General features: G+C 44.5%; 1 protein-coding gene across 11 annotated transcripts in view; it reads right to left on the reverse strand.

Annotated features, from left to right (window-relative positions):
* Nucleotides 1-149: 149 nt before the first annotated feature.
* Nucleotides 150-22,962, reverse strand: part of PDPR (pyruvate dehydrogenase phosphatase regulatory subunit) — a 28,254-nt gene continuing 5,441 nt past the window's right edge. For 4 of the 11 annotated variants that reach the window (XM_075160960.1, XM_075160959.1, XM_075160961.1 and 1 more), the window contains 13 exons: nucleotides 22,177-22,298; nucleotides 21,225-21,342; nucleotides 19,673-19,822; nucleotides 16,727-16,919; nucleotides 15,076-15,200; nucleotides 13,278-13,433; nucleotides 13,042-13,175; nucleotides 12,498-12,646; nucleotides 11,061-11,173; nucleotides 10,601-10,695; nucleotides 9,865-9,954; nucleotides 9,401-9,583; nucleotides 150-8,421 (listed from right to left, as the gene is read on the reverse strand). In XM_075160960.1, the coding sequence (XP_075017061.1) occupies nucleotides 8,017-8,421; nucleotides 9,401-9,583; nucleotides 9,865-9,954; nucleotides 10,601-10,695; nucleotides 11,061-11,173; nucleotides 12,498-12,646; nucleotides 13,042-13,175; nucleotides 13,278-13,433; nucleotides 15,076-15,200; nucleotides 16,727-16,919; nucleotides 19,673-19,822; nucleotides 21,225-21,342; nucleotides 22,177-22,298 (2,033 nt within the window). In that variant the 3' untranslated portion in view covers nucleotides 150-8,016. The other 7 variants (XR_012675338.1, XR_012675339.1, XR_012675336.1 and 4 more) reach the window with 7 other exon arrangements.

Here is a 22,962-nt window from a genome sequence, read left to right on the forward strand (position 1 = left end):
CAGGGCCAGGGCTCGCTCCAGCTCCCACCGCCAAAGGCTGGACCCTGCGACAGGCCCGGCGTCCCTGCGGGATCCGTCCAGGTGACCAGGGGGTTTGGATCCTGAAAAACACACAAGGCTCTTGCGTAACAAATCGCCAAATTCAGGAGTAGTTAAAACGCCTCTTTATTAATATACAAACCTAGCAACATTTAAGCCAACCAAAATATTAAAAGAAATAAAACACGATATAAATACAGCATACATAACAACATGGCCTCAGCGGAGAGCAGCAAACTCACCCTGACTCGTGCGCTTGGGAACAACTGTCCGTGCCCTGCACCACGGGGTCTGGCAAGCAGAGCAGCTTTGTCTCTCCCAAACCCCTCTGAATCCGAAAGCGGCAGAGGCGAGACCACTGCTCCCCTCAACGGCAGACCCCCCGGCGCAAGGTTTTGCAGTTTAACATTTCTACAACCCCAGATCTCAAAGCATCCCCGCGCTGCCAGAGATGTTGGCGTCCGCTTGCCGAGACCCTGCGAGGGGAGGGGGAGATGGCTGTAGTGGACGGGGAAACCACGCTACTGAAGTTGCTCCTTGCTCTGTCCCACCTCAGCTACATCCATTGCACAACATTCACAAGCGTAAGGCACTAGAAAAATGTTTTCACAGGTTCAAACTTCAGTTGTTCTTAAAATTTCGACAGTAGCACACTTCAGAAGTCCTCCCAGCCCTTTCAAATCTGGTCTCGGGAGATTGATAAAAGCATGAAGGGGCTTTGGACAAGTAGATTGGTGCACCTGATAACCAGACGCAGTGGTGGAGAAGGGATGCGGTGCAGTTCACAAGATGGCAGTCTCTGTTCGGGAGACCTGCACCGGGTACCGGTCCTTCTCCCACATTGCTCAGCTCTCCTGTAAAACCGGCGACGGCAGGAGCCGCCACGCCTGCACAGCTGGGAGCAGAGCAGAAAGCGGCAGGAAGAAAGCACGTTGTCCCAGGAGCAGCAGCAAGGAGTTGACCTGGACCAAAAGGGGTTTTCCCCAACTTTTCCCGAAGACGCAGGGAACGTTACCATCAGCCAGCTGCCTGGCAGGCGGTCTGGAAACAACTGCACTCGCAGCGCAGGCGTGCTCCTCTCCCCCGAGCGCAGCTTGAAGCACGTATCGAGCAGGGACGTGCCCTGCCGCAGGCCTGACGAGGCGCAGGAGAACCCGTCAACAACTTCAGGGACGTTAACGTGCCTCCAGTTATACGGGAAGAAAGGCGTCAGTGAAACCTGTCCCACTATGGGGAAATTATTTGTAGTGTGGAAGAAACCTCAGCGGTGCGACGGCGAAAGGACTTGTCCCCGTACCTACAAAATGGATCATGCCCTGGTTGGGATGGCTGACGCCTCCCAAGTACCTGCTCTGCTTGTAGCAGGTGTCAAGCATCCGTGCGGGAAGATCGGCTGTTACCAGCGTTGACAAATCAATACGGCAGCCTTTCTCCAGTGCCTCTTTCATTATAATTTACCACTCCTCTTCACGGAGATACCTTATTCCGAACAGATGGTATCCGAGCATAAATCAGCATAGCGTGCCATACCTGCAAAGCAGCGCTTTGTTTTGGGCTGTAACTCAGAAGCCAGCCTGACATCAGGAATCCAGCAGAGCTTTGAGACAAAACGGGAGATGAGAAGTCTCAGAGCCATCTCAACAACCATTACGGGCAGTGGAAGATCCCCTCCGCTCCTGCTTCTCCTGACTCCTGCCTGCAAATGTCAGCTGCTACAGCAGGGAAGTGTTCACGCAGAGAATTTTGTTTCCTTTAATGCAACGGGACACTCACAGAGTACCAGCCCAGGCTTCTTTCTTTAAAGAAAGAATAAAACCCATTATAGCATGAGTGATATACCAAATAAATCCATTTCTGGGGGAAAAAAGAAGAGGGAAGGTGTCAGCACAGACAGCTGTACGGGCATGGGGGCTCCCAGCTCATTTAGTTTAGTTCCATACAAATTCCAGCCTCAGACCAGCAGCGTACTGCAACAGCAGCTTCCACCATCCCCAGTGCTTGCTCAAAAATGTCTGCCGACGTTTGTGTCTGCTCTGCACACTCAGCACACAGCTCTCCAGGAAGAAAATCAAATGGCAGGCACAATCAGTGCCCAAACACCTAAAGCTTTAAGGCATTTACAAATATTTAAAGTTTTTCCTCCCTCAAATGCAAAGACTGCTCTTGCCGAGGGCTATAAGCACGCTACAATCACAATGCTTCAGGAAAGTTTAAAGTGCAAAGAAAGTTTTCAAATGCTTTTTAGAGACAGCTTGAAGTCACCTGATGACATTAACCCCTCCTTCCCCAAGTCCTGTTCCCTGACTGAATGTTGATTTTTTTAATAAAAATCCAAACAATCAGTTAATGAAAAGATAGCTTGAAACAGAAAAGCATCCCGAAATGGGCGTAAATTAACCCGACCAAGTACTGTAACAAAATCATTTGGGAAGACAAATCTGAAGGTTGTGAACATTTTGCTGGACGTTATCAGCAGCTAAATGTTCTGTTTGAAATAAGAACTACTTCTGCCCTTGCAAGCAACTTCCCCTGCCAAACACAGAAACTACCTTGGTTTTGTGGATTTCTTCCCAAAATGTAACCATTTTGGTTAAAGCGTGCTGGAAGGACAAGGTTAGCCCCAGCACGCCGATGTCAGTGCCGTACCTTTACAGTTAGACACCACTTGCAAGAACATGCCAGAAAGAGACAAGTGTTTGCAGCACGCTCCCCACCTCTTCCGTGCAGCATGGATCGAGAAACGATAGAGGGAAACGTATGTTGGAAATCGAGCGCCACCGCCGCTCTCGCTTCCTCGATAACGCTGTCCCGGTTCTGTCCAGAGCCATTGCCATCACTCAGCGCGTGTCCAGCCCTAAGGCTGCAGAGGAAGGTGCTCCCTGAGCTGGGAATCAGGGCTGATCATCCCTCCAAGGCTGGGCTTAAGTGGTTGAGTAATGGGCAAAGGATCAAACCGCTATCACGCCTCTCCTTCCACCTCAGCTCAGCTGCTCTGCCATTCCCTTGCCTGTTTTTATTTCACCGTGCCTCGCTCTCTGATGGGCAAAAGGAACTAATGTGCTCAGGTGCCTGAGGAAGGAGTTTGGGAAGTGTTAAGGAGAGTGGGAAAACCCCAACGGAGGGAGAGGGAGGGTTAAACGATGGAATACAGCGGCCACAAACCCGCCTGAGGCTTCGGGTGTTGGTATCTACACCAACTAAAAGTTGAAGAGCGTAAATCAATGCAGAGAGACAGATCTAGAGCCAACCTGGCCCAGACGATGAAGCACTTGGTGGAACCAAGAGAGGAACCTCGCGCACGAGAGGTTCTACAGCAGCATAGGCTGGAGGTCTTGCAGGAAAAGCAACAAGATCAGTGGCAGCTTGAATGCAACAGCAGAAAGGAGGAATCCAGGCTTACACCATGATTTGGAGATGCAGTGCAAGTTTCACATAGCCTCCCCTCCTTGCCACAAAATAATAAGAAGAAACTGTTCAAAAAAGCACATCAAATCTGGACACTGGAGTCAGCACAGAGAAAACAAGAAGAAACTAAGTCTGGCAAAGACGGGTGTGAAAATCACGATAACACACCCTCCTGAAACAGAAAACGTCATTCCGAAACACACTGCTTTAATTTTATCCTCAGATCGTTAAATGTGAACAATAAGTCCCTCCTCTCTAATACCATTTTTACTCAAGCCTTTCAGTACTCACTCAAGGACTAAAAAAACATAAGAATTTAGGAAAGGACGCAACAAGGGTAAGACAACATAAATACCTCTGGAGAAATCACGTAATGGAAGAGGCTGCCAGACAGGTTCCCCACACTACAGACGACACTTGGGCAGGCAAGCCCTTCCAGCGTATAGGAATGCTGTACATTTAGATGGATTCACCGCTGCCACGCCAGCAAACCCACTCAGATGGTGGCTTCTGGGCTAAGAAAAAACAAGCCTACATGTGCCAAGTGCACGCACCCACAGTGGCGTATCTCCCCACCGGCCACGCTTTCCTTTATTAGTTTATTCTAAAATGGGTTATGCTTAACCTGTAATATTTTAGCCAAAAAGAGGAATGATTTTCTCATACTAAACTCCAGTTAGCTTCCCTTCGAGCGTTTCTCTTGCAAAGTTGCCTGCATGAACAAAATCTACAGGACTGTTCCCATTCTGGACAGCAAGACTCAGAGAACTGCTAACACCTTTGCAACTGCTTCGCACGAGGTGCACAGGCAGACCTGCTGCTGCTGCTTCAGCACAGAATGAGGCCGTTACCCCTTTCGCTGCAGAGGAGGGGGATGCTATTTTAGTATTTCCCATCCAAGGTTCGTAGTCTTACCATGCAGAATGAGAACAAACCGCCTTTCTCAGCAGAAAGCATTTTAAGGCAGCTTTAAGGATGAGAATCATGATTTATAATTTTATAGTCCACATTATTTACTATCTTAGATGCTAAGACAGTGTCATAGCAGCTTCCAAGATCCGATTTCTAATTTTCTAATTTGAAGTTGTACTAAAGGTGGTAACTCTTGAACTGATTTTGTTGTTCTTTTTTTAGGCACTCTACCTTCAGTCATCAGATAAAGGGATTAGAGTCTTAAATCACCATTTAATACCTCTGGAAGAGAACACGACACTAGAAGGACCTTCCTCGGTCTCGGTAGCTAGCACTATTTTAAAACATGCTATCCAATTGTCCCCTTGACAGGTATTCGAGTTGGTAAAGGCAAACTATTCTTCAACATTATAAGGTTAAAAATAGCTGCCAGAAATTACATCGACTGAGCTTGAACAGCAGCTGAAGACTACAGGTTGGGATATGAAACAAGAATCAGAATTCATAGCAGGGAAAGCCAGAGGAGGCGTTAATAAGCTGCAAGACTGAAATTATCAAACCACCTATCTCCAAGTCTCAAACAGCAAACGTAACATTACAGAAAGCGTCGCTCTATCTATTGGCATGATGGAAAATTATTTTCACTCTCTGTTTTTGGTATTGAAAAGTCAATAGATCTAGACATAAAATAAACCTAGGCAGACATAATGACAAAAGTAGCTCATAAAACACAATTTTATTGTCAGAACTGCTGTGGGAAGAGACACCCGTATCAAAAGTTGTCTGAGGAACTAACAGGCACCTATAAATTAGGGAAAAGAAAAAATAATCACAAGGAAGAATATAATCTGGCTGCAACTTAAATGATACTTCAGGAACGAGTGGTTGGTAGAGGACAGCATGCTGCTAACTTTCCAGTTTGGTCTTCACCAGTTCTAACTGTGCAGAGAACAAACTGAATGGTTCGAGCTAAAATTTCTCTTCAGGAGGTGCATTAAGTACTTTAGCTCACCTCAGCTGTACACTTTGCTTTCTCCTGAAGAAGTATCATGCCCCACCACTGACGACAAATGGTCAATAAACTCTAATCAGAAGGGCTGCTCTAAGATACATCCCAAGTATCGGGTATAAAACCCTTTGTTCGGTCAAACGCCTGTTTCCCTGGGTAAGGAAGGCACAGTGACATCCCATAAAACCAACGGAGGGACAACAGATGGACAAGTATTTTTGAGTGACCTGGTGCACTGTTCCCAGGTGACAGGCTGGTAGAGCAGAGGTCCTCCTTGGTACGCACATCCAGCATGGGAACAGTGGGATCGCAGTATCCCTCTATGCTGGAAAGAGATGCAAGAAGCGACTGGATTTTAAACTGCTATTGGATGCCTTATGAATCCTTTGTTTAAGCAATTAATCCCGATATACCAGGCAAAATTTTAATTCAGAGAGCAATAATAGGGGAATTTGGAATAAATTACAATCTCCACCTTCAACAGCCATGCAGGGTAATCTCAGCTACAAGATCCCAAAAAGCTGTCCTACTATGGTCACTACGTTTCAGAGACTGGGGGATTTTTGCATGTCAATTTGAAAGTAAGTTTGAAATCCTTGAAGAGGTCACACACTACAGAGGAATTCACCATTCACAAAGGAGAGCACGCTCGAAGAAGTGACATCTACGTTCAACCTACTACACCACATGCTCAAATCCTTAATTCTCTTACACCCTTTCCTGACTCTCCCAGGTTTCACAGCTTCCGTAACACCCTGAATGGGGGAGCTTGCTCTGACAACCTGCTTTAAGGTGTAAAGGTTTTGGACTTTCACCTTTGCTGCCTTAGGGCCATCGGACTCCTTTTGCCTGCTGAGAACACCTGGATCATGAACTGCCAGACCAAAGACTCAACCGAAGGCATGACCTGAAGCAACTAAAGCAAACTTAAAACAAGAACCAGGCAAAGTTTTGAGCTCGTATTTATACTACTGATGCTCGCCGTTTAACTGGAAAAGAAAGTGCCCAAAAAAGGTTCCAGATCATAGAGAAAGTGTTCATCATGGCTGACAGGGCAGACATCAGTGCAAGCTTGTGTTTGAACTCCAGACAGAAAGATGCTGGAGCAGAAAGACCATGGCGAGTATGTGGGTGGCAGAGGCAGGGAAAACGTTTCACAGATCTTTCTCAAGTAAATAAAGAGAATCTTTACTTTTGATTGTGCTCACAATGGGAAGAAGATGTACATGGGTGCAATACAATTCAGCATCCCCTCACTTCTTTACCATTTACCATCAGTGTTTGAATCGGCACATTTTGACACCTGAAGAAGGGGTGAATCCCAGCTGCACGGTCTGAAGCATCTGTATGAGGAGCATGATGCAAAGAGCTTTGCTGAAGGAAAGCAATTTATAATGCCATTGCCACACTCCCTACACTCCCTCTATTCAATCCCTTCAGCTGAGGTACTACTAAGAGAGAGAAGTAAGAAGTGGAGCAGATTTGAGGAGAAAAACAGAAGACAACTTCTTGAGTCCAGCAAGAGCTGCTGAGATGCTTTCTCACCACCAGAAGAAAACCCAGTTTCTTGCAATACTGCCAGCACCGCAGGTGAGACAAATGCTGGGTCTCTTCCTCTAATTTCAAAATAACCACAAGATGTTGTCCCCTCCTGCTGCTCAAGTTCCCCAAATCAACACAAGTTTTACATGAACCTTGCCAGACGAGCTTGACCAAGTCACATAAACAAAGGAAAGTGGAAGAAAATCCCCAAAGAGATTGTACACTGTGCAGCTGAAACAGAAGCAGCATTTCAACATTGCTATTAACATTAAACACTAACATCTGTCCTTGTTACAAATCAGTATTTTTGCTAATAAAAAAACCCAAATCTGATTCCTTTACAGAAGTGAAACACACTCGTTGATCTTCAAGAAGGCCATTTAGCTCCAGTGACCCCACGCAAAAAATCCAATCCCAACAACAACAACAACAACAACTTACCAGTGCTCCTGTCATCTCAATGATCTGATGATTAAATCTACTTGACTCCCTGTTAGGGAACAAAAAATAGCGGACAAAGGGGGGCAGTGACAGGCTGGACTATGCCAAAACCTGTCCCTTGGCTGCTGCTCACACAACGCTATGTCTCGTGCCGGTGAGGTAGCTGATCGTTCTATTGCTGTGTGCATCGACGCACCGACCCCTCTACAGCGTGATATGAGGAGAGGAGGGTGAAGTCACAGCGTTCACCTGAACTACAGGCAGCAAATACCTGCTGTCCCACGCCTCACGCTGGAGAGGAGAGGGGAAGGCTGTAGTCCTCAGGGGTTCACCCGAACCCTTCCTGTCACCACCAGGCCAGGGCCTCTGGTGGGGCTCTCTCCTACAGGGGCTTCCCACGGACTTCTGGATGCATGCTCAGCACTGTGCTTCATCCACTGGGGCACGGGGGAGCCTGGCAAGCAGAGGGTTGAAGGAGGGAGACAGACAGGATCGGGATGAAAATTAAAGTTTTAAAATATATACAAAACGTAACACACTGGAAAAAGTTTAAAAGTTGCAAGACAAGAAAGGAAAAGAAAGAAATATATGGGGTGAGGAGAGAGGACTGGAAGATGGCGAGAGAAGACTCCAGCTTGGGAAAAGGAGCGGGTCAAGTCTAGTCAGCACTACTCCCTCTGGTAGCCACTCAGTTCCACCTCATCCTTGCGGCGACGGTGCGTGAAGAGGGAGCTGAAGGGGTAGAGCTTGGCTTTGGCCTGGAAGCGCTGCCCAGCAATGTCGATCTCATACTCGCCCTGGTTGATGAAGTCAGTTGTCACCACCAGCTCTTCTCCTGTCTTCTCGTCAAAGTGCTGCACGAAGCCGAGGCAGACGTGGCGCTCCAGAGTGTAGCTGTAGGCACTGCTGGTGGTCTTGCCCACGTAGCGGCCGTTGCGGAAAATGGGCTCCCCCCACCAGGGCCAGAGGTCCATATCTGTGTCATGGTCCTCAAGAATGAACATGGTAAAGCGCCTGTACACACCGTTCTGCTTCTGCTCCAACAGTGCTTCCTGGCCAACAAACTGCATTCCCTGTGGAGAAAAGGAAGCATCAGCTGATGAAAGGAACACGAACTCTAGCAGCTGCTGAGTTTCAGCAGACAAGGTAAATTTGCTGACACAAGGTGAATTTGCGCTTGGAACTTATGCCCTATCAAGACAGCCTGCTTCTATAAGCAAGAAGCCCAGCTCAGACTGAAGCTTTCCTGCCATGTTTGTTGTTCCAGATGTTAAAAGACGCAAAAATATTTGTGAAGTGGGCCTTTTAAAAATTCATTCTAATTTTCACTGTAGTGAAAACATGTCACCGTTCTCGTTTTTGCCATTTTTCTGGTTCCAGAAGTCTACCATGTTTTATAAACCAGAGGGAAACTGTAACAACATATGAAATTTGTGTCCCTAATCACTACATTCCCTTCTTTAAATTATTTGATACTAGCATTTGTTTTGGCTCCTGCAAAGACGTGAGAAAGAAGGCAACAAGCAAGTGATAGAGATGGCACCTGCCACCACAACATGCAGGGTACAACTCCACACTGTTCTATGTTTTAATAAAAATAGAGAACTCCCCTGTTTTAGTAAAAACAGAGAACAGCTGTTCTTGGCACCTATCCTCATATTTAACTTCATTAAATGCCACTTGGTGCACAGGCTGGCTTTTGCTTCATCATACTGGGAAAACAGCTGGGAGAAACATGAACTCTGAGCAGCTGTAAGGTGCACAGCACCCTCACTACACTGAGCACTGCACACATGAGCAACAGAGGATGTTACACGGATCACTGGGAATGCTGCCCAGGAAGGAGGAAGACAGAGTATTTTTGATATTTCTAGCACCTTTATGAAGTACAAGAATATAAGTTATAGTTACGCACTGCACACAGCTCCATCAAAAAACTGATATATCTACCTACTTGGATGGCAGATTTCCAGTTCAGTACTGCCCTCCCACCCACCCCTGCTGCAATAGCAGACCCCACTGCAGGAGGTTGATTTCAGTTTTCCACTGTACCTTTTCCAGCTTGACCTGGAACTCACGTCCACACTCCATAGGAGTGGTAAAGGCATCCAGATCCTGGCCCCAGAACGCAAAGAACTTCTCAATACGCAGGCTGCGGAGCGCGTAATAACCGGCGTTCCGAATCCCGTACTTCTGTCCCATGTTCATCACCTCGTTGTACACGTGAAGGGCGTACTGCAAAGGAAGGGTGAAACGCAGAGCTGCAGACAAACACCAGGAGAGAGCAACAGCATCTGACACACTAGCATGGATGTTACCGTGCCCTGCCTCCGGAGAATAAGAGGTCTGCCCGACCGGAATGCTATACAAAGCAGGGAAACTGCCCCTGGTGCCTGCAGGCAGCTTTCCCATGGTACAGACCAGACATTTTATTACCCTAAGTCAATTTGGAAAGTGTTTCTGATTATGCATGCAAGCAACTCCTTTAATGAGCTAAGGCTACAGTGTACTCTTACCTCTATGGGGATATAAAGCATGAATCCAGGTTCTCCTGTGTGAGTGATACTCATCACACGGATGCCATTAGCATAGCCCACGCTCATCTCCTGCAGAATCAGAGGGGGTGAAATCACCCAAACTGGAACACAGCACAGCGATCCAGAAGGAGCACGATGCATAACGCAAACCACACTGGCCAGCCCTCTCCCCTTCCTCCAGTTCACCACCGGCACATACTTGCAAAGAGTTTAAATTTAAAAATTCCAATAGTGATACCACATTATCCAGACTTCTTAATCACTTCACGACACTTGGCAATAAGCCTTGGAACTAGGTCAGGAAAGGCTTGCATTCTAGATACGAGACAGAAGTTGAATGGCAGCTATCTGCTCGGCCTTTTAACGTGACAGGAGACAACAACTCCCGAGTCACCGATCCCAGCTGCCCCTCTGACTGACAGCTTCATAATTGATTATATGAAATATGCCGAGATATCAAATGGCACCAAGCCTACAGTGAGTGGAATACTGAAAACAAATGCATATTCACCTAAATATTTAGCAAGCAGAACCCAAAGAGAAATAATTAAAGTGAGCCTAGTGAGTACATTACCAACCTAGCTCGGTAACTGCAGTAAATCTATATGTAAATCTAAATTCCCCTCCAACTACCCAAAACATAGTTCTTCCCCTCCTTCCACACACGCTTCAAAAAACCTAGCAGGGTGAGGAGGAAGGAAGCACAGTCACTCACCTTGCAAAAGAGAGAGGGAAAGTGTTCTGGAGTTATCGGGGCATATGACAACTCTGACAAGACATCCACAGCACGAGGGCCGATAAGATTGAGAGCTAAAGATGGGAAGAGAACGGTATTAGGATGAGACTGGAGAGGTCTTGCCTGGTGTCGAACTTGCATATACGCATGCCCCAGTTTCTAAAGTCTTAGTGTTTATTGAACTAATAGGTACATTTACATTTTAGAATGGAGGAAAGTCATTAAACTCTCTCTCCTGACAGTCCACAGGAAAGGAAAGCTGTCTCCCAGCTCATGGCTTGCTAGAGGGAAGTCTCTGAACTGCAGTTTTCATCCAACTGTTTGGAAAGGAGACCCAGCCACCACTCTAGACACCTTAAACAATTAATTGGCATGCAGCACAAGACACCATTTGTGGTTTCAGGCTGTTTAAGGAGGTCTGCTTTCAGTGATTTCTTACCCGTGTACTTCCAGGTCACGTCTTCCATGGTCAGGTTACTGTCATCGGGCAAGCGGTTCTTCAGCCAGGCCCAGCAATGGACTTGTTGGTCAGTAGGGGAAATCATGAAGAAGCTGGAACAGACAAATGAAAACCAAGAAACAATGAATTGGACTGCCACAAGATGATTCAGTTCATTCTTTGTTCACAAACTACTGGAGCCATTCAGCAGCTTCCAAGCTAACAGGAGACCAAAACAAGCTGGTTTGCGAAAACCACAGCTAAAGTCTCTGGATCAATGCCATCACATCTGTCATGGCAAGAAACCCCAGCCTTCCAGCGTTAGCAGTAATCTGGTGACAAGAAGCGACTAGAAGGGGAACACAGGCAGTTCTACAGAAAGTTCACAGGGTATCTTGAAAGTCACAATCATTTTGCAGAAGGTATTCACAGGCTCTTCACCACAAGTGATTCTGTCTACTCCGGCAGTCAGAAGAGTCCTTGGTTCACACAGCAATTTCTTGTTTCATCAAAAGTCTTTTCACACACAATGGTGGTTATTATTAACAGTTTCCAAAAACAGAACTCCACTTGATATGTGAAAATGAGCTACTTGTTGTGTAAGTCTCTTTCACACAAACTGTGACTTAAAGTACATTATTGACAGAGATAACATCTGCAAAAAGGACTAGGCAAGGAGGAAAGCTACTGTTTTCACACACAGAAGAACAATACTTTTAAGCAATACATGAATGCAGACAGAATAGGAAGAGAAAGAAAAGCTGTTTCTAATTGAAAGAGCAGCAAAGAATGCTTTCACACCAATACAGCGAAAGCACGCGTAGAAAAGGGCCCAGAGAAACAAAACCAACATTCAGCTGGGACATGCCCATGAAGAAGTTTTTAAAAATGAGAAATGCCAAAGAGGGCCCAAACTGTTGAGTCTAAGGATGAGATCCTGTGATCATGTCAGTTTGCACCAGAGAGCACAAAAAAGAACCATGAGAAACTGCAGAGCTGAGAATTAGAGTACCCATACTGCAATGAAAGTTGAAATAATCAAAAAGTAGTATTTTCAGCATGCAATTCCAATGAGATTGGCCAGAAGCCAACGAGGAACTGTTTGGTTTGCACTTTAAATGATTACCTAAATTAATAAACTCTAATGACTGCTGAAAACAACTTGACTTTCAATTGAGAAATTAAACATCTGAAGATCTAACATTTTGTAGAAATCTATGTTCATCTGTAGTCCCAGAAAAAGGCGTATTTTGCCCAATGTTGGTAAATTCGGGAGCTCCCTCTCCTTTGCGTTACTGAATTAGGAACATAAGTGGAGAATCAAGACTTTTCTTTTTTCTTTACAAAGGGGAAAAAAGTTTACGATCTCCATTAAGAGGTTCTTAAAGGCTCTAACACCCAAAGGGTGATGGATAAAGATGCTGTCTGCGTACCTACCTGCGTTTGCTCAGTCGTGCTATGCTGCAGTCATTCTCATAACCTCCTTTCTCGTTAAGCATGCCTGTATGCACAACATGCCCAACTGGCACATCCAGGTCATTTGAGAAGAGATACTGCAGACTCTCCAGGGCCTGGTCTCCTGTGGACTACATGAATTGAAAGGGAGAGAAAGTCAGACAAGCTGTCTGAGCCATACAAATCCACTGGGGCAGTTTAAGATCGCATCAACGTCCTGGCCCAAATTCTTTCAATTTGTAATGATAGTGACACTGATGTCTCAAGCGTAATAGGATACAACCGTGACATAGCGCCTGAGGTCAAATTCTATTTAAAGACTAAGCTGGTATTTCTATAAACTGGGCTTTCGACAGACAAAAAGCAATCTATGCTAAGTATTGTGGTACAACCTGAATTTGGTCATACAGCTTTGACTTCCTCTATCTATCCTCAACAGGACACACAGAATTTTGCAAAAGCAGTCAATAAGAAACTAAAGGCCACCTTCACCAGGCTGATGCTTTGTCACTTCCCAGGTACTTACGCTTATTTCAAACTTGGTGAAAGACGACATGTCAATGACACAAACCGCTTCCTTACAGCACTTGACTTCGGAACCCACAATATCAAACCAGTCTGGTTTGTAAAAGGTTTTGCTCTGATCCAAATCCAGCAGATCTAACGTAAAGAAGAATCAAAGGGACGATTCATCAAGTGGATGAATTAAGATCTTACATAGATCAATAGGGATGCACTAAGCAGAGGAAAATAGGATCTCACCTTTCCCAGGTGGGACAAAATATTTGACTCTCTCAAATCCGTGCTTCTCCATCCACCTAGCTCCCTGGGCATCCAGCCGGTCGTACAATGGGGAAGTACGCAGCTGCCTGCCAGTCTGGAAGTCCCAACGGGGAACTTTCAGATCACACATGAGAGCTGCAACGGTCACAAAGATCCATTATTAGGCAAAGTGATTATTTTTATTGAAAATTTTCTTCCAGATTACCAATAAACATACTTACTACTATCTGAACCATTAATGAAATGCCCTCAAAACAGTTCTGACCTTCCTTTTCCATTTTTGGAAATTGGCAAATCCATTTTGATCCATTTATAGCTATTCAAAATCAGAGTAACAATAGTTGCACAGAACGCCTATATTTACAGATACTTACAGTCTCATGACAATACTGTCAAGACAACAAAAACTCTCTATTTTTCATGGTCATGTTGACTAGCATTAATTATGCATGATTCTTACCTGACAGCGCACTATATCAGACACTTATCATTTTGACAATACTAATGCTGGGGTGGGCAGCCCACAGCTACAAGGATCATCTAATTTACCTTCTTAAATATTGGCAGTTCAGCCTTTCCTAATAATTGAAGCTTTTCCAAATGGCTCCTATACCTTTTCAGCCAATACAGAATATTCTGATTTAGAAAACAAGTTACCCTAACACATGTTTAGCATCCTCCCTGGTTACCAGTGGGGAGTAATAACTCAAGGACGCTTGAATACTTCTTTATAAATGTTAAGTTACTACGTAGGTCATAAACGGCTTAAAATTGAAGATGAGCCGAGCATTTCTTACTGAATACTTCTATTGGTTTTGCCTCATAGCTAATGATTTAATGATTTCATTGGCATTATCTGGTATTGGTATTCCTGAAGGAGCGGGTAGAGGGAAGAATAGATTAGAATGGGAACATAACACCACAGAAACTGAATATAGTACTTATCTTGTAAAACCTAAAGTGATTCTGTAGCTATCAGAATCAAGATTTGTATTGGAAAGCAACTGCAGGATAATGCCAAGAGTATAAAGGGAGGACGGTCAAAGCATAAGGTTTTTATTTCCTGGATACAGCAGGGTTAAGAGGTTTACCTAACTTCTCTGCTTTCACCCAACGCATGTTTTTAGTTGAGACATGGTATTCAAATAATGGTTCATGTTTTGCAACTTGTGGAGCACTTCATACTTCTATTTGAAACTTGAAAAGAAGCTGTCCACATTATCTCAGGACAGATAATCAAACAATAGGAGGAAACTAAGTATCGCTTTAGACAGGAACAACGACATCTCAAATCTGTTCTGCAAGGTATTTATCGCAAACTTTGACGGGAGAAAGCAGAATATGTCTACGACGACTTCCTGAATGATGTAAGATAACCGGATCACATACTCATAAGGTGGAAGTGACAGTATTTCCACACTGTAATGATGTGCAAAGAATAACAATGGTTGAGTCATCATAATATTCCCAGTTAGTACCTTGGTATTGTTCTATTAGGCTGGAGTCCTACAAAGATATGCACAAATATCCCCACACCACAGGCAAAGCACAGAAACAGGAGAAAGCACGGTACCAACAGCATTTCTTTAAGAAAAGTTAGTAAGAACACTGCTAATACAAAAAACCCCCATCCTTTCCTTTCTCCTGGGAAGAGGCTGTAGAAGGAGGCCAGGAAGAAGGAAAATGGTTCTCAGAGTGATGACAGAAGAGAGGCACTGCAGCAAAGCGGAAAATCTTGGACATCCTGGCCAGCGCTGAATGCAGAGACCTCACTTACGCATTACTTCCATCACACGGTGACGGAGGAAAGTGCGACTGCTCTGAAGAGTACCAAAACGTTTCAAATCCAGAGGCCAGACATTTTCTGAAGGATAGCCATTTACCATCCACTCTGCCAGGTACCTGATGGAAGAAGTAAAGAAAGACTGAGGTATCAGCCAATGTCTTAAGGGAAAGAGTCTAGCTTTGAAGTCAGAAGCAAGGCAGTTTGGACATGAGAATTTCTTGTAGTAGGGAAAGAGAAGACAACTAACATAGTATCCTAAATACTAGCAGAATCTGGAAGGTTTCCCTTTATAAAACCCATCCGTCAGATTTCCAAATTATTATTTTCCCATTAGGATGAAACATAGAGGGCAGCAGGAAGTTAAGGAGAGGTGGTAAATGAAGCCAGAGCCTGGACAGGTGGCCTGGCTGACACCGTGTCAAGCCCTCGGGCTACGCTACAAAAGGAGGTGCCGAGTACGTTTAGGTTGGAGTTAGGAGGCTGACTGCTTTGTCATTTTTCAGTACCTGGTGTAGGCTCAGCCACAAACCATCAGTGACAGCATTCATTTCAGCACGAGGTGCCAGCCAACTTATGTTTAGCTACACTTCTAGCAGTGAAGGAGGAAGGCATGCTCCAGAGCTAAAGGACAAAGGCAGCTCAGACCAAAGCAGAGCAGAAGGATCTGTTCACAGTCAGTAAACAGAAAAACAAAGGGGTTTGAGACGGATCATTAAGTTACATTAGCAAGCTAAGCTGCTTATCTTGAGGCTGTAGCAACAAACGGACAAATAGTGCTTTTACCTTCAGAAATTATTTTGATTCTTAGAGAACCTCATGGCAAAGATTCTCTATATTTTATATGACAAAGAAAAAAACCGATGAGTTGCCTCCCTGGTGAGTTATTAGACAACGGACAGACACCAGTAGAGATAAATGCAGATACTAACACCTGCCACGAAAAATGAGCAGCTTGTTAAGAAGGCTGTATGGCAGAAGGGATGGTGGGTTGCCAAAACCAAATGGCAATCAGAGGGAGTGATGATCATTCTGCAAGCAACTTTGCTGCTGGGATCACACTTATATGCCTGTCAAAGTATTTGCATTAACACAGGAACTGGATTTTACTGGGAAGTGATTCCATCCCTGCTCACTGGCAGAGGACAGTCTTTAACAGTACTGGCAGCACTGGCATCACATATGCGGTGCTTCATCTGCATCTGATTCACTCTGCTTTCAGAGAAATTAACTGCTGTGTCAACTTGAATGAACTAAGGGCTTCAATCAAATAAGAAATTAAAGGGGATCATGGAGTACAACTAAGCTTTTCTCTCTTCCTGGTAGATAAAAAAATCGGAGCAGTTAGCTGTAAGGAAGCTTACTTGATCCCCCCCCAGCAGGCTGCTGATCACCGAGATGGGATGCCTGAGGAGAGAAGTGCAGGATAGGAGGAGTCCAACACAGATTTGGAATACACACAGGAGAACATAATCAAAACATGGTAACTGCTCCTCTCCTTCACTCAAGTTGGAAACGAAAGAGAAGTCTTTGTCGGAGAGGAGGTGACAAATACTGACCAGAACATCCTACACAGAAAGATCACCTGAGCAGTCTCTTTTGCTTAAAACCTTACTTACACACATAACGGTGATAAACCACTTACTTGCCTGCTCCCCCACCATATGAGATACCAGCTGAGTTCATGCCAGCCAGAACGAAGTAGCCCCGCACGGTGGGCGACTCTCCCATGATGCACCGCATATCTGGTGTGAAGGACTCCGGGCAATTCACTAACTGCATGATCTGCAGAGCCTCCAAATCCGGCATCCTGCGCAGAAGGGCACTCAGAAGTGGCTCTAGGACCCAAGACAAACAAAAAAAGACAAAAAATCCCATTTCAGCTACCTCACCTTCAAACTGGACAGCACAAAGGAGGCATGCTGCGACCTGAACAGATGGAAACTGCTTCCATGTTTCGATACAGTCGCAGGATAAAGCGTTTACCCGCTGGAATCAAACTACTCGAAATAGATCACTCGGCATACCATAAAAGCAGCCATACCGATCCAAACCAAGAGCCCAGCATTGTTTTCAACAGTGCAAAAGCGTGTTCAGTTTTGTTAGGGAAAACAATAGGGACAGACATCAAATAGATACCTAGCAAGGAATAAGAACAGGCAAATCTGTATGACACTTGTCCCATGCACTCTGCCAGCCTCCACTTACCATCAGCTCAGAGGATTTCCTAAAAACCTGATACGTTTTCCCTATTTAGTAACCCCTAAATCGATCTGTCTCCTAAGTATTTGACCAAACTCATGAAAACATCCTATAGACGCTGACAAGGAGTTCCACATATCTCGTATTTGTTGTATGAGGAATCACCTCCTTTTGTTCTGAAATCCACACTCAATTAACTTTTTTTGATACCTCCTAGTTGGCATAATAGAAGAGAGAGTGAACAAGAGATCCCCATCTATCCTGTCCATCTCATTCAAGATTTCATAGACCCCTGTTTATTTCCCTTCTGTCACCTCTTTTTCCCAACCCACTCAGTCATTCCTCGCTTGGAAACTGTTCCAAGCTTTGATCAGCCTCTTGCTGCTCTTTCACCAGGCCTTCTCCAGTCATACGATACCCTCTGGAGATAGGGAGCCTAGAATAACAATTGGTATCTGGCAAACCAAGGATTTAGTGTTGCATAATGACTGTGTTTTCTGCTCCTTTCCTAATAATTGCTAAGTTGTTTTTTGCTTTGACTGCTACTGAGCTGATGCCTCCGCAGAACTAATACAAGCCCAAGGTCAGTTCAAAGCCCATCATTTTGTATGGTGAAAATAAGACCATCCCCACACACCCCCATGCACTTGCATCACTTCACATTTATCCTGATTGAATTTCCTTGCCACTTCATTGCGCAGTCACGCTGGAAAGGTCCTTCGGCAATTCTTCGCAGTCTGACAGTTGAGAGCGTTAATAAAGGGATAAGCTATCTACTTTGTTTTTCTTGTCCAGGAGTTACCTCTGCATAGTACTCCAGATAAAAGCCCTCAAGATTTAGCACTAATAACACTCCTCAGCTTTACACACAAGCAGTAAAATAATCAGATTACACATTACCTAAGAAGTTACAAACAGAAACAGTCTTTCTGACCTGCTCTTTTTCTTCCCTCTCTCATGCATCAGAATTCCAGAGCGAGAGCCTGTAGTTACAGACTTCTTTTTCTTACTGATAAAGAGGGGTCAGTGTTAGATTTGTTCTCATATCCAGCCCAACATTTAAGCAACTGTACAGGCTATTTTAAAATCAAAAGGTGTTCCAACGAAAGAGATCAAAGCAGTAATGCAAGAGCTCAAACCACAGGAACCGCAGCCCTAGAGGAGAATCAAATATTGGCTGAGTAAGCTCTGACTCTGCTCAACTGTTCAGTACGTTTGAACTGATACAAGGGTAATGCTGGAACATAGCATGCAGTTGCTTCCAAAACTTGGGCAATTTGTGGGTGCCAGCAAGCAGTGCCTTTTCATTTCAGCAGTCCGTAGAAAACCAAAAAGGAAGTGGGTGCAGAGCTCGAGCAACTCATTAGTGAAGCTAATATCTTCAAGCAAGTCTGTAGGCATCTATAGATCCAAAAACCTTTATTATATGCCAGCACAAAACTGCACCTCATCTGGCTCTACCCCCTGGGGTTTATAAACTTTTATGGTATCAATACGTTACCTCACAGAAATGAAAGTAAAATTAATCAATTTAACCTGGGGAGTAGCTTGAAGAACATACTACCACTGCAGAAAGAAATCAGTGAAAATCTATCCATGCCTAAAGTCACATACAGAGGCATGCGCATTCACAAGGGATGCAAAGAGTTCTGATACCAGGGAAAACCGGATCCCTGAAAAAAAGGCAGATTTGAAGATGAGAGGGCACACACAAACTTACCAGGCATAAAAGAGGGGAAAAAAAAAAAAGAAAGGGACTCATAGATCATGCTATGTTCTTTCCTACAGAAAGAGCCCTCCATGTAGAAGTACATACAGAACAGAAAAATAGAATCAAATAAAGCAGGAAGAGAAAGACAGAACATTTGGAATACAATAAACCACCACTGTCAATGGTGGGATGAAGTCTGGGAAGCGACAATACCAAGTTCTGTTCACAAAGCAACCGTCACCGATGGAAATGCACTTGGCAGCCACTGCTGAAGAGAACTGCAGAAACAAAATACCACGGCTACATGGCAGGTCAAAGTGTTGATCCACAGCGTCACAAGAGGAGCAGCATGTGGCACTGACACTCAAAAATCAAATGAAATGGAAGAACAGCGTTGGAAAGTTTACGTAGTACCTCGCTGCACTAGAGGACGTTAATATATGCTGAGGGTTAGCGGGTGTTTTTAACAGATATCAATGTAGTCCTCGGTAAAGGAGTTTTACGCAAATTAGTGACAAAGAGATGAATGAATTTGAGAGAACGTTCATCTTTCCCACACCTTTCAGGTAAAGGCAGACATGTGCTAGCTGAGCAACAATGCAGGCTGTTGTTGACAACTCTGCCTTCTGCTGAAGCCACGTGTTTTATTGCTGTGGGGATCTTTCCTCCCTAACATACCAAAATGATCCCAGTCTTCTTGAAGGTTCTGAATCTCCAGCTGGTTCCGTCCCTCCGTGAAGAGAGGTTTGGGGTTTTTCTCAAAGCCTCCGGAGAGGATGCCACCTTGCCAGTTGCGGATGTAGATCCTGCCATCTGGGTCTACAATAGCTGCAGAGGAAAGAAAAGAAGTGGGAAGGGAGTTGAGAGAAGGGGTAGCTATCTCAGGCTGTTGTTCCACAAACACCAACGACGGGGTCTGGTGACAGGCTGGGCCAAGCTAGCGGCCCCCTGACATGAGAAGGGAAGTCTCAGTCCCCCAGCCCCGCACTTTCACACCATTCTGGTTCTCACGTCACGCCCTGGTGAGCCAGTTTAGATTACTAAACCAGCACTAACTCCCACAACCATGCACGTTAACTTTTGGGCAGCACAGTAAACTGAATTGAACCTGAAGAGCACCCAAGCTAGCAGGACAGTGTTACCAGGAGTGGGAGGACACAAGAGGGAGTCAGATCCTTTGTGGCACTGATAAGTTATTATACTGGCTTAGTTCCACTGGACCTGCACCCAAGACCAGACCTTCCACCAAGAGATGTCCTGCCCTTGCTCTCTTTCTCTTCGTATATTAAGAACAGTTAATTTTAATGGGGATGCATCACTGATCCAGTTTGCTGCAGGCCACCAGTACAAAGAAGGTGGGCGGCACTGGGGTAAGAACAAGTAGTCAGGTCTCGATTGCTTCTTCCAGTGGTAGTGTCAACTTGAAGCATTTATGATACTCCACCTGACATGTTCCATAGCAATTTTTCCCCATGTACAGAAAAGCTGTGAAAATATATTTTTTTTTTTATATATATATGTGTATATATATATACACATACTTATATTTTATATATATATATAAAAAACTCAGTCAAGTAAAAGTGAAGCACTCAGAGACTCTGGTCAGAGCTGAATTCCCTGGAGAGTACATACATCACTCACTAGAACCAGAAACTCTTGCTAAAGACTGAGAGTAAGTGAGCAAAGCTTTCTATTTCCCAACCACGGTTTTCAAACACAAGGGCTTTTCTCTAAGAGATCCAAAAGCCAGAACATGGGGAGGAGCAATTACCTCAAGAGCTTTGGTTGCCCCTACAGCTCATAGACATGTAAATGCCATTGTAAAGCCTTAGCTTCAGTTGGAGGAAAGGAATAGATGGGCCATTTGGGGACAGCAGCCTGCAAGGAAAACACAGTGCCAAGGCTAGCACCCTCTCCAGCCCACAAATGCAACAATCCAAGTCTCAGACACACCTACTAGTCAAGCTAGAGTCAAGATCATCCTCCTGCTAAGACGACCGACTCTGAAAATCAGTTTCTGCAGCGAAAGCTTTCCCAAGAGAAAGGAAAGAGATTCTACCACTGAAAGAGGATATTCAGAGCAATTCAGTTAGAATGTACTTCACAATCCCAAATGTGCTGAGAACTGATAGCCCTTAGTTGGTCTTTATGTCGTGAACTATGCACCGCCTTGGAGAGGCAGATATAATTCACCAAGAAAAGTGAGGTAGAGCTGAAGATTCCTTACTTGGTAAGTTGCTCGCCAGAGGTTCCTTCAAAGGATGTGTCAGGAGGTAGAAGTGTTCACAGGCATGGAGTGGGATATTGACTGATTCCTCCCCAGAGTGGCCCAACTCATAGGCCCACTGAAATAAAAAAATGCACGTTAGAATGCAAAAGAAGAAAACTAACTCCGATTAAAAAAAGGCAGGACAAAAGCACAGATCCTCTCTGTGGGTTTGCTTTCATAAAAGGCCAAATAAGATGTGGTTTAGTCCCCTAAATCTTAAACAGACACACATTTTTTGTCTTTGCTTAGAATTGGAACTCTTTAGGACAAAGACTGTTTTTCCGTTCCTCACGTAAGATCTAGAAAAGTGGGGTCCTGATTCGAGACTAAGAAGTATCAACTTACAATACAAAAGCAAAATAAGATCTGTACACCAAAGTCAACAGTAGGCTCAGCCTCTAGAAGCAGACTAGTCAGGATTTAGGTGCCTATACTAACAAGACAGACAGCTACAAGCTGAGAAACAGCAATCGTCAGATGCGTTTTCCGACTGGAGAAGACATAACACTAAGAAAAACAACAAAAAAAGGAACTTTCAGTGTGTGTGTGAGAGAGGGAGAGAAGGGTACAGAGAGACTTAACTGTCTCACTAAGAGCCAAAGCAAAATTCTTCCTGTCAGAAGGGTGCACCCCCAGAACAGAGACCATGGGCAGAGCTGTACCAACAAGCTGCAGGGTGCTCCTCAGCAGGTTAACATCCAGTCTTTGGTGCCAAGCAAACAGCAAGCGCTGCTTTCTTCCTTCACACCCCTGCTGGTCTAAGGAGCTGAATGACTTTCATCTACTCCAGTAAACTAAGCCAAAGCACAAACCATTAAAAAAAAAAAAAAGAAAAACAAAAAAAAACCTGAGGAAAGTGCATGTGTTCTTACCCAAAGGAAAAAAGAAAGAAAAATTTTAATAATTCAACCTGGCCAGCACAGTTGACGAAGTACTGGCATTGAATCTGTCCTCTGTCGGTCTCGACTCCAGTCACACGACCCTTCTGGACAGAGACATGACTGACACTCGTCCTTTCATGGATCTGGACACCTGAAGAGGACATAAGAAAGTCAGTATACCACAAGTCTTCTTTCTAATGTGTCAGGCTGCTAACATTAAACCCTTAAACTCAACCTAAATGCTTATTTTTTTCTTTAAGACAAAATTTCTATTCTTGACCCAGTAATTCTTAAGTGAAACTCTGTTATTTGTAAAACGTCATGCATACAATTCGTACATAATTTAAAGGCTGAGTTACAGTGTGAGTTACTGAGTTACTGTGAAGAGTTACAGTACTTTTTCCCGTGTGACAATCTGGGTCATACATATACCCTAGTATCAACAACATGAAAAAAAGTGTCTCAACCAAGGATTTCTTCCCATTACAATTCCTTTCTGCAAAAAAGTCTGTAGTTTCAGATGGCAAAACTGGTTCTTTTATGGGAAATCAGTCATTTCGTGAAAAAAATCAATTGAGAGTATGCAAAAAAAGCTAGCCTAAAAGAAACCGAGAGAGGTATCTTCCTAAGTAGCTTCTTCCAACCTGATGGACTTTCATTCTTAATGAGCTTCATCTCTGTTATCATACCCAACCTTTCTCCCACTTTTAGAGCACTCCAAATTTGCCAAAGTGCTGGGCAAACAGCATTTATTACTACACTTCCAAACCCATTTCCAAAGCATATGTGCCCAATGAAATATTCCAAAAGGACTC

Source organism: Calonectris borealis, chromosome 12 (assembly GCF_964195595.1).
Source record: "Calonectris borealis chromosome 12, bCalBor7.hap1.2, whole genome shotgun sequence".
Taxonomy (NCBI): Eukaryota; Metazoa; Chordata; class Aves; order Procellariiformes; family Procellariidae; genus Calonectris; species Calonectris borealis.